At 36.1% G+C, this 10,492-nt stretch overlaps 2 protein-coding genes across 4 annotated transcripts; both read right to left on the bottom strand.

Annotated features, from left to right (window-relative positions):
* LOC18613864 (NAC domain-containing protein 62) lies at nt 55-3,100 on the bottom strand. Of its 2 annotated transcripts, XM_018125093.1 has the most exons (7): nt 3,026-3,100; nt 2,691-2,815; nt 2,314-2,576; nt 1,777-1,929; nt 1,314-1,664; nt 661-966; nt 55-540 (listed from the first exon to the last, which is right to left on the bottom strand). In XM_018125093.1, the coding sequence occupies exons 2-7, from the start codon at nt 2,764-2,766 to the stop codon at nt 253-255; spliced, it is 1,437 nt and encodes a 478-aa protein (XP_017980582.1). In that variant the 5' UTR covers nt 2,767-2,815; nt 3,026-3,100; the 3' UTR covers nt 55-252. The 2 variants fall into 2 exon arrangements, with proteins under 2 accessions (XP_017980582.1, XP_007051374.2); XM_007051312.2 differs by lacking the exon at nt 3,026-3,100 and having other exon boundaries at nt 2,691-2,970.
* On the bottom strand, nt 4,346-8,493 carry LOC18613863 (uncharacterized calcium-binding protein At1g02270). 2 transcript variants are annotated; one of them, XM_018114178.1, is made up of 11 exons: nt 8,238-8,493; nt 7,925-8,113; nt 7,695-7,802; nt 7,423-7,528; nt 6,638-6,858; nt 6,448-6,524; nt 6,217-6,331; nt 5,977-6,102; nt 5,464-5,574; nt 5,278-5,385; nt 4,346-4,855 (listed from the first exon to the last, which is right to left on the bottom strand). In XM_018114178.1, the coding sequence occupies exons 1-11, from the start codon at nt 8,238-8,240 to the stop codon at nt 4,625-4,627; spliced, it is 1,395 nt and encodes a 464-aa protein (XP_017969667.1). In that variant the 5' UTR covers nt 8,241-8,493; the 3' UTR covers nt 4,346-4,624. The 2 variants fall into 2 exon arrangements, with proteins under 2 accessions (XP_017969667.1, XP_017969666.1); XM_018114177.1 differs by having other exon boundaries at nt 7,695-7,799; nt 8,238-8,460.

Below are 10,492 nucleotides of genomic sequence, written 5' to 3'. Positions count from 1 at the left end.
TTCGTTTTTAACTCGTCCGAAGCTGCAATTACGAAAATGATTTGCTCCTCCTGATCACACACAACTTTTTTTTTATTATTAAAATTAAAACAACAAGGTTCTGAAAATATTTAGATTTTCAGGGTCATAATTCCAATTTTTATCACTAAAGAGACACAAGCCAAACGGTCTAGAGTCTAAGACCAGGCATGACCCTGCGGCTCTCCCATGTCTCCTCACAAAATGGAATGCCTGAAACATACGCAACTTTACCTAATGAAGAAACAGAACTTCCCAAACTACAACTATGAACAAAATCACGCCCAAAAGTACATTTCCAACATATACTAATGGTGGATTTGTTTTGCAGCTTAGCTGAGACATCTCCACGGAATTGAAAGAATTTTTTCTACTGCTGCCAGCTGACCCCTTAGATCTTGAGATCAAATCTGATTGTGTATTCTTATCCCGATCCATTTTAGGGTCTTTGTTAGACTGCACAATGGATTTCTTGTTACGGGCAAGTTTAACAACAGGACCACGTACACCACTTTCTCTTGCCTGCAAAAGGAAATCATGCGGAGCAAAAAGCAGTCTTTAGCGTACAAAAGAAAGTACTGTTGTTTCAATACACATTTAAAGCGGTCAAGTTTCCTTCGCTGCAGTGTTTAATTAACCTACCTTGTCTCTGGATACTGCTTTCCCTGAAGATTTACCCTGCAATTGGACCCTTCGAGGATGCCCCTGCACCACTGACTTGTGGGATCTTGGCTCATACTGAGATTTGCAGGTTCTTGTAACAGACTTTCCCTCCAGGACCGATTCAAGACAATTGATCTCGTAGGCTGTAACGGTTGCCGAGTCAACACTGGAATCCATTATCAGGACCTCATCGTGATGGAAACCAGTTTCCATTCGCTTTTGATAGAATCCTTCTGAACGTCCACGGCCAGTCCCATCAGACATATGGTGAACAATCTGATCACACTGTTACACAAGACACAGAGAAGATATATGTCAACTTTTCCAGCGTCCCGAATATGAAATTCTAAAAGGATGCAAGGAAATCTAAAATAATTACACTGCCAGGACCGCAGCAAAGCAACATTGTACGACCTCTTCAGGACGTCAGACACAACTAAAGACTTTCAATTCCCTGAAGATCATAAGGACACCATAGGAGAACATCATGGATGAAAACTAGAAACTACAATAATGTGTGACAGCATTGTCACACATTATTCCAGCGATGCTCTCCTATGGTACTGACTGAGTTTTTACACACCCTTGGAGAAATATTCTCCAACGGTAACTACTGGAGAATATTTTTTTACCCATGCATTTGCCTGTTCCAGGTCAGTGTCACTGCTGTCCTCAGCAAAGCCTGGTGCTCCGTAATTAGGACGAAGGGGGTACCCTGTCTCCGCATAGAAGCCGTCGTCTTGGTCAGGAAACATGGAAGTCATGAAATCCTTTTCCGGCTCAATGGTGTCAAATTGAAGTCGCCACTCACTCTCATCATCATAATCCAAGTCATTGGACGATGGGATATCTTCCAATGTGATACCTTCTTCTTCCATCCTGCTCCGGTCATTGAGATCATAATCAAAGATACCCTCATATTCCAACTGTGTCTGCAAAGCTATTTCGTAATCCATACTATTAGACTGTGGTAGAGGAGCCACCTGAGTAAAAATCATTGATAAGCAAGCATTAATTTCTGTATATGCTACTCATACAGGCATGAAAAGAACATTAATTAGTAAAAAGCTGTTTGTAAATCATGTTCCTTCCCACCTCCATATGTGTAACTCCAACTGAATTATTTTGGGAACTAGAAGCCGCCAAATGGCTACTTGGCTGACCATTAATTTGACCATTAATTGAGCTTGAATTTTCAGTCTTCTCGGCAGCTTTGTTCCTTAAGAGACCAACCACATAACTTTTCTCCTATGGAAGTTGAAGGGAAAAAAAAAAAAAGAACCTCACAGGTTAGAGTGTCTGCTATCAATTGTTAACCGGCAAGAGAAAATCATTTAACATATAAAAATTGCAGAATGGAATTAATTGTATAGCATACTGTAAGTGCCAATTTTGCAAGCAACAATCTTCAGAACTAAGCTCTAAGCATAATGATCAACTAATTCCCAAAACATAACTATTTCCGCAAACTTCTCTAACTTTAAGGGGAATTAAATTCATCAGAATCATTTTAACAAGTAACTTGCAATTATATCACTCACCATGCACCTGAAAACAGAGCAAAAGCTGAAAAAACTTGATGGGATTTTCCCCAACTATGAAGAGGATGTGTCTTGTGTGCACATATATTACCGCATTAGGAGGAACGAAGTCGGCAGTGGCACGGTACTCGTGTATGACCCAATCCGTTTTGACCCCACGAGGAGTGCGACCTTCGTAGAAAACCAAAGTCTTCTTGGTACCAATCAACCTACCTCCATCCCTGATCTCCCTATCCTGACCCGTAGATTTCCAATATCCAGCCGGCGTTGTCCTCTCGGTTTTTCGGTGGGAAACCTTGTTTAGTTTATAGAAGAAAAGCCACTCTTGATATCTCGACCGGACTATAGAGAGAGCTGTCCTCGCAAGAAAAGAAAAATACCAACCCATTCTTCAATATATATTTATATATATGGAAATGGAATTATAGTTGAGAATTGGGACTAGGATAATTCACTAAATTAGTCTACCAGGTAATTCCCAGGGCTCCTGCTGGAGGAGGTCGACCTCTCTGATATTGCGGGTGCGATCATTGTCGCCAATCATCTTTTTCGAAAGGAAAAAACTGATGATCTCTTCATCTGGCGGAAGGAATCTGAATCCAACATCGAGGACGATGTTCATTTTTCCGCAAACCACCTTATTATTTTTACTACTACTACTACTCTACTTAACAAAAGATTAAAAAGAAAAAAGAAACAAAAAAACAGAGAAAATTTGTTTGTTTTGCAAGAAGCAAAGGAATAGATGAGTGTGTCAAGCGACGAGATGTGGAAGTGTTAAATACAAACAAGCATTGACTTACCTAGATTTATGGTCTTCGGCTCAGCTTAATTGGCAAGCTACGCGCGCCCTGGTTGAGTTACGAGTTCGGACAGTGATTGGATTATGTCGAAGTGTATATATACGTGCTTGTCGTAAAGCCGTGTCCTCATCGAAGTCTTTGTTTGTACACTGGCCGTACGATTTTTATACCCGCGTCGACACCGAGTTAATGTGTTCAGGGGTTCTAGAATCTTCCCTAATTTATTTTTCCATCTTTGTCTTCGGATCTAGAACCTTCTTGTCTCTAGTTTTTTGAACCAAATCCAGATTCTTCTATTGCAGGCATCCTATTGGTTAATTTCATGGTCACCGTAAGTCATATTTGCTACCAATTAATGCAAAGCTCTTTTTCCCTACTCTGCGCTTTATCTGAGATAATGGAGCAAAAGTGCAAAAGATAGATTTATGAAATTATGATCATTAAATGGATCATGTTATTATGATTAGGTTTATATAAATAAATGTGTCTTAATTCTTATGTTAAAAGATGTACATTATATTAAATGGAGAATCATCGATACAGACAGGAATATTTTAGTCCAAATTTATTACTTTGATGTTGTGGAAATTGAATGTAGATTTAACCATTATTCCAGCATTAATAGTCATGCTTCCTCTTGTACATAAATAAACGAACAATTTAAAAAAAAAAAAAATTACTACTTAACGTGCTCTCTGTTCTTAATCTATCAAACTATTACCCTAAAATCTATGTTTCCCACTTTTTCTGCTCGGATTACTGGTAATATTTCTTAATGAAAGGTAGTGGAAGGTCAAAAAAAGGTTCATTTTCTTCATGTCCTGGAAATTTCAGGTGACCACTATGAGCCTTTCCTTCTAAGTTTTGAGACCCCACCATTTTGGATTTTTTCAATTCGTTTGACCATTCCATTATTTCCTTTGCATTTTGGCTGCTTCCTTTGAGGGTCTATATCTCTATATGGATTTGTTTTCCTGTGTTCCCCGTTTGGATCATCAACTTTATCCCCTTCCAGCTTGTTCTAATGGAGTTTATTGAAGAAATCATGTACACGCCTTGCCCCTACAAGCTAAAATTTGTATCATCCAACGGAATACAATGTCTCTAACATTAGGTGATTAATTCGATATTTATATATGAAAATGGAAATGGAAATGAACAAGCCCAATGGACTTGGAATGCGTTTCTCTCATCACATGCCATTAGGTATGGGCTTAAGCTTATCCAATGCGTCTCGAGGAGTTGGGCTTAAACTAACCTTCTCCAGTTCCAACCCAGTCCAGCCAGCCTTGCACGAACTATAGTTTTCATGAATAAGTATGTCACAAGTGATGAGATTGTCATTCAGTAGGTTGTTCTGCTTGACACTGGAAACTTGTAAATACAAATAAGGCCAGATAGTTTGCCAAGTCTGCTTGCCTAACCAAAATTGGCATTTACATTTTCTTCTTCTTCTGGTGCTTGTTCGCCATAAATGGCTAAACCGAAGTGAGGAACCAACTTTCCATGGCTATACAAAAATGTATTTCCAAAACTTTACAGAATTTTTTGAAATGTGTAAACAAAAGTTGTGTTATTTTTGTGCTATCAACAAATGTTCTACAGGCTTTGCCGTGAACACTGTAACCTCACTGGTGAGAACACTGCAGTGAGTCGGGCATGATCAGAAAGCGAGTAGTTTTCTGGCCATATCCCCTTCTCCACTTCACGGGGGAAGAGAACTGCATTCTTTACTGCCAAACCAATAGCTTCGTCCTCAATGCTATTATCGGAATCCTCCAAGGTGCAATCTTCATCCATATGTTCTGACCATGTAGAATTCCAAATTCTCTGCATCAATGCCAACCAATTACTGACTGTTTGATTCTAAAAACAAGGAATTATGGACATGAAAGATTTGCAAAATGATAAGCAATGATGATAATCCAACGCTGTAAGCATACAGAACAAAATTCTGAATTTATTTTAATCTTTTCAATTTTCAGGAGAGAAATTGCTTAGATACCACATTGATATAAAGCTATTTTTGAGACAAAGATCACATCAAATAATGTTGCCAAAACTTATTATAGCAAAAAGCATGTGTTCTATCCATATGCATTTTCTCATGGTAGATATTACCACTTGATCACCTAAAATTTTAGAAAGTGGTGAATCAAAGTGACTTACAGGTGAAAGAACAAAAGGCATCCTACTACTAGTAAATGGACTGAACCTTACAAAAAAAGGCATAAATTAGGGATGTAACACACCTTAAATTCTTCATAGTCTAGAACGCCATTTCCATCAATGTCTGCTTGGACCCAGAGATCTTTTATTTCCTGGAAACTTAGTCCGTGAGAAAGACCAGTTAAATTTACCTGTATAAGGTTCAAATAATGGTGAGAATTTAACCACTTCCATTATATAACGATATCAAGGAAGCAAATGAGATGTACCTGTCTAAGTGCTTTACAAAAAGCTGAATAAGTTATATAGTTGCCATTGTTGTCAGCCCTCAGAAAGGAAAAGGCATCATTTTCAGCCAATGAAGCCTTTTGAAGTTGATACTGAAACCAAGAAAAAGGAAAGTAAATTTTAGATGTGTAATTATGATAGGTGGTTATCATCATTTGCAAAAGAAAAGGTAAACCACATGTTCCTCATCATGCACCTAATCATAAGATACACAAGCGTAAGATAAGAATCAGAGAGATGAGTACTGAATTGAGATTCCAGAACCAGTCACTTGACAAGTCCGTTAACAAATGAAGCATGGATCACAAATTTGACAAGAGTTTATCAAATTGAGACAAGCATATGTAAATGTCTAATTGCACGTTCTGTAGAGAGGGAAAGTATAAATTTGGATACTAACTTTCTAAAACCAAAACAAGCTACAACATGAGCTAGAATGATGGAAAATTTGGAACAATAAATTAACAGCTTAGTATGAATAATGCTTAACTAACCTTTATTATGCCAAAAGCTGCTTCAGCCCAACTTATCTTCAATGGTTTTTGTGACTTATTAGGATTATGAAGCCATATGAAATCGACACCACAGATGTTTCCCCTATGATTTCGATGGCTAACCCACTGTAGGATAGAAGAGAGTAGAGTCACCATATTTAATCAGTAAGCATTGCAGACTCCAACAATATGGTGGTATATGATACAGCAATGTTAAAATCTGAAATTATACATACTAACCTTGTGAGCATCTGCATCGCTGTCTGTATATTCATGAGCAATATCATAAGATGATACAAATCCCTGGGACCTAAGGAATTTGTAAACGTGCCCACGCTTGCTTCCATTCCAGTCACTGCAAAATCAATAACAACAACAAAATAAAACAAATGAGACCAAAGAAAATAAAACAAAATCGAATGCCCTCCGCTGAGGAGATCATCAAACAATAAAATCAAACACAACGCTTACCCACAGAGTATGACAGGCATCTGGCTGAGTTTGTTTTCTTCCTGATATGTTTCCAGATATTGTAGTATTTGGTAAACCTAAGAGAAATACCAAACTTAGAGGTACGTATAGTCTGTTGACTTAGAAAAGAAGAACTGAAACAGAAACCAAAGTCGTATACAAACATAATTCAGAAGAAGACAGTATCTACCTGATGCAGTCTTACGATAGATAAACTGGAATCATGAGGAAATAACAGGTGAGTGTTCACAATAAGAATTTCTTGTTCAACACTGTCATTCCAATTTTGTGAGAAAGGAACAACTGATTGAACATGTAACAATTGAGCAACACGGTCTCCAAAGTCATTGAAGAGCAACTCTCTATGATTTAAAACCCTGAAGTACTCCTTGTGTATAGCAGTCAGCAAACCTACGGAAGTAAAATTAAAATAACTTCTCAAGCCTGAGGCTAATAAGTAATTAAAGAAAATAGAATCATAACAACAAAAACATCAAGACCTAAAGTAATTGAATTTAAATCTCGCAGGATGGTCTACACACATTATAAGGACTGTAAACAACCTAAAAGATATGACCATCCTCCTCCCTGTCACTGGCAGCTGAAAAGATAGAGCAAAAGGGAAGATAGTGAATTATAAAGGAACAAGTTCAGCACCCAAAACGTGAGAAAATGCTCATGCTACTGTTTACCCTATTCTACAGGAGCCGAGTCATATGGTAGACTTGCATATAGAAAGTGAACGAGTTAGACATGAACCGCCAAACTGAAGAGCACCCAGCTGCAATCAAACTACATCTAATATTACAAAATTTTGTGTCAAACTCTCAAATTCTCTAATGATTTTGACTTGATTTAAACTTAATTTAAATATACTTTGGAAAGCATATGAGAACATTACTGTCTACCCGTTTTTCAAACAACATCTTAAAAGTTGTCCCCAGTATGAGAAGATATAAGTTAAAGGGTATGTACCATCTCCTCGGTTGTTCGTTCTTGCAAGCTTGAAGGTATCATAGCCAGCACCACCAAGCCTTTCTTCATACATATGCACCAATTCTTCATTTCCAACCCAAAATTCCTAATCATCATACCAAACATACACGTCAAAAAAGGCTTACGTCATCAGAGTTGAAAATTAAGGGCCTTAGTGGAAGGAAAGAGTCATTTTTAATTTTAGAATTCATATTATGCTAAAGTCAAAACTGATGAGAGAGAGAGAGTGCAAAAGGGCACATGAAACCCACCTGGAGACAGATAATGGAAGACCTCTCATATAGCAACCAATCTACAATCCTCTCATTTCTAGCTAGCCAAAATGCTTTAAAATCACTTTCTCGTACGCTCTGGTTCTGCTTCATCATCAGTCATCATCCAAAAGAATGAAATTAGCAAAATTTACAAATGGAAAGATATCAATAAAAGCAAAAAGAATTATTAATGGCAAAGGGAAAAGAAAAAAAGAAGAAGAAATCACCTGCTGATCCAATCGTTTGTAGATAGGAGCCAGGATGTTGAAGGTGGTGCAAGAAACGCAAGGCTCCCCCATTGTTGAAGAAACATAACCAGTTTTAGTCCTCAAAATCGTTCCTTTAGAAGGAACAGACTCGTTTTCACTTGAATCCACATTAGCAATATCAGGGTCATTATGAAATTTCAAAATCACCTTTCAAAAGAAGAAAAAAAAAAGCAATAAAGTTAGAACCAAAATCATTACAAGACAGGAAATTGGAAGAGAAACAAAACCCAAAGCCCCAAACAATGAAAAAAGATTCCAAATTTCCACATACCATTTCAGAATTCTTCCCACTTTGATTGTTGTTGAGGTGAGCAAGGAGATAGGCAGAAATGATAAAGGGGATGAAGCAAAAGATGAAGGTTTTGAAAAGGGTGGTTTTAATTAAGTTTGATTTAGGCCTCGGCCTTGGGTTGTGGACAGAGTTTGATGGAGGGTGAACTATGCCTTGATTCACACGGATGAGATTTAATTTATAGAGAAGTTGATGGAGAAAATGATTGATTGAATTTAGGGGGTGGGTTTTTGGCTCTGCTTACTAAAAACAATGGGGTCCCATTGTATAATTTTTTATAGTATTCTCTTAATAAACAGCTGGCTAGGCTGATGTCCCTCAGCATCATGTTGTGGGCTATTTTAACTGCCTTTTTGTATCTTAACTGCAGCAAGAACATTCCATTTTGATTCAGGTTGGTTAATTTACTGATTAAACCAGCTCCTTAATTTATTCTCACTCAAGTCGGACTCATCAGTCATTTTCTCACTGTATGCAAAGCTGGAAGATCAGGACCATTCAGGGAGGAAAGTTTTTGCTTTCTCTTTTTCTTTCTGGAGAGCAGCCGCATTTATTTAGCATATAGATTTCAGCAAAAGACTGGTAAAAGACCGAACATGCAGGCTATGTTTTTTTGACAAACAGGGCAAGGGCAAAGGTTCCTGCACCCATTACTTTTCAGGCTTTTAGCACATGATTATCATGATTCTTTCTAAATTTTCTTCTACTTTGATTAGTACTACCTTTTGTAAAAGAAATTAAAGATATTGGATCAAACCATTTTTCTTTTTTTAGTGAGTGGACAAAATGTGATTTGAGTTTCATTAACTCATTTAATCAATTTTAATGAAAGATTTCATATGGTAATTGGAAGTGTTGATTACCTACCTACCTTAAGAGAATTTGTCATGAAATTAAATTAGTGAGCTTGTGTCAGGTAATATTTGCTGCATTTTGTATAATAGAATATTAAGGATTTGAAAATTATATATCCTTTTAGTAATAGAGTCAACTAGGTTTAAAGAATATTTTTGTAGGAATGATGTCCAACTATATATCATTGTGGAAGTAAAATATAACGTCGGTGCCAGAGCCAGAATAAAGGGTCACAAGATGGTTTTTGTACTTGGAAAATATATCTTAGTGTTTGTTTCCTTCTCGTGAAACCACTTGGCAAGAACAAAATATATAAAAAAAAAATAATATCGTTGAAAACCCCTTCAATAGTACAAATAAATTTTGTAATTAAAATAAGATATAATTTTTTCAAAAGTTGAATTATTTTAAAACTTTTAAATAAATATTTATTTTTTATTATATTTAATCAAAATTTTGTATTATTATTTTAAATTAAATATTTTTATAAATAATAATTATTTAAAATATTATTTATTATTTTATATTTACATAATGTTGATATAAAAAATAAAAAATAATACATGATCACAAATATAAAAAAAAATAAAAGATAGAAAGAGATTTATATTAATAAAAATGAAAGAGAAAGTTTTGTTTAATATTACCTAAAAAGAGAAAGCTAATTAAGGTAGGGCTGCCAGCCTCCTAGATATTGGACTGAAGTAATCTTTTGTTGAAGTCTTGACCCACCGTCCCACCTCTGATATGATACTATTAGTACTAAGAAGAAATTGAATAATTAATAAATTAGAATAAGAGAAAACCAAAAACAGAAAAATTAGCTAAGTGAAAAAGGAGACGCAAATGCAACCGCGTGTCCATGTCGGTGCCTGCCTATCTGTCTTTAATGTCTCATATCACGTACGGAGTAATACACGGTTGTTAAAAAAATTTGTGGGCATAATCCAGGTGGGACATTTCTCTTCAGATGACTTCCAGGCTCCAGCAAGGTTAGCATTTTGATTTCTTTTTTCTTTTTTCTTTTCCTCTTTCCTTTCTTAATAAAAATCTCGTCAGAAAGATTTCTAGGGAGTGAGGCAACTTAACAAATTCCGAAATTGTATTACTAATTAAGAAATGAGATGATTTTGAAAGTAAACTTAACATGAGAATTGAAAATTGAAGATGGGAAGTAGGCGAGGCAAGGAAAGATGTGGAGGAGGTGAGTTGCCACATGTGTTACGACAAAACTTTTAAAAAGGAGTAGGTGGAATACTTAAGTCTTACATTGAGCAAGTAAAAAGATTTTGAAAATTTTATAAATATAATTGTTGTATATTGTAATAAATTAATTATTCATAAAAAAAATAATAATTTTGTGATAAAATAGTATTAAA

The sequence above is a fragment of the Theobroma cacao genome, chromosome 1 (assembly GCF_000208745.1).
Source record: "Theobroma cacao cultivar B97-61/B2 chromosome 1, Criollo_cocoa_genome_V2, whole genome shotgun sequence".
Taxonomy (NCBI): Eukaryota; Viridiplantae; Streptophyta; class Magnoliopsida; order Malvales; family Malvaceae; genus Theobroma; species Theobroma cacao.
This window is presented reverse-complemented; position numbering and strand designations above follow the sequence as displayed.

Coding starts and splice junctions, on each gene's coding strand:
- LOC18613863 (XM_018114178.1), bottom strand. Junction 7,529..7,694: donor CTTCCATTATCTGTCTCCAG/GTGGGTTTCATG, acceptor TATGATGATTAG/GAATTTTGGGTTGGAAATGA. Junction 5,386..5,463: donor TTTGTAAAGCACTTAGACAG/GTACATCTCATT, acceptor AACCTTATACAG/GTAAATTTAACTGGTCTTTC.
- LOC18613864 (XM_007051312.2), bottom strand. CDS start 2,844: ATGAACATCGTCCTCGATGTTGGATTCAGATTCCTTCCGCCAGATGAA. Junction 1,665..1,776: donor TTGGAGTTACACATATGGAG/GTGGGAAGGAAC, acceptor ATTTTTACTCAG/GTGGCTCCTCTACCACAGTC. Junction 967..1,313: donor TGGAACAGGCAAATGCATGG/GTAAAAAAATAT, acceptor CTTGTGTAACAG/TGTGATCAGATTGTTCACCA.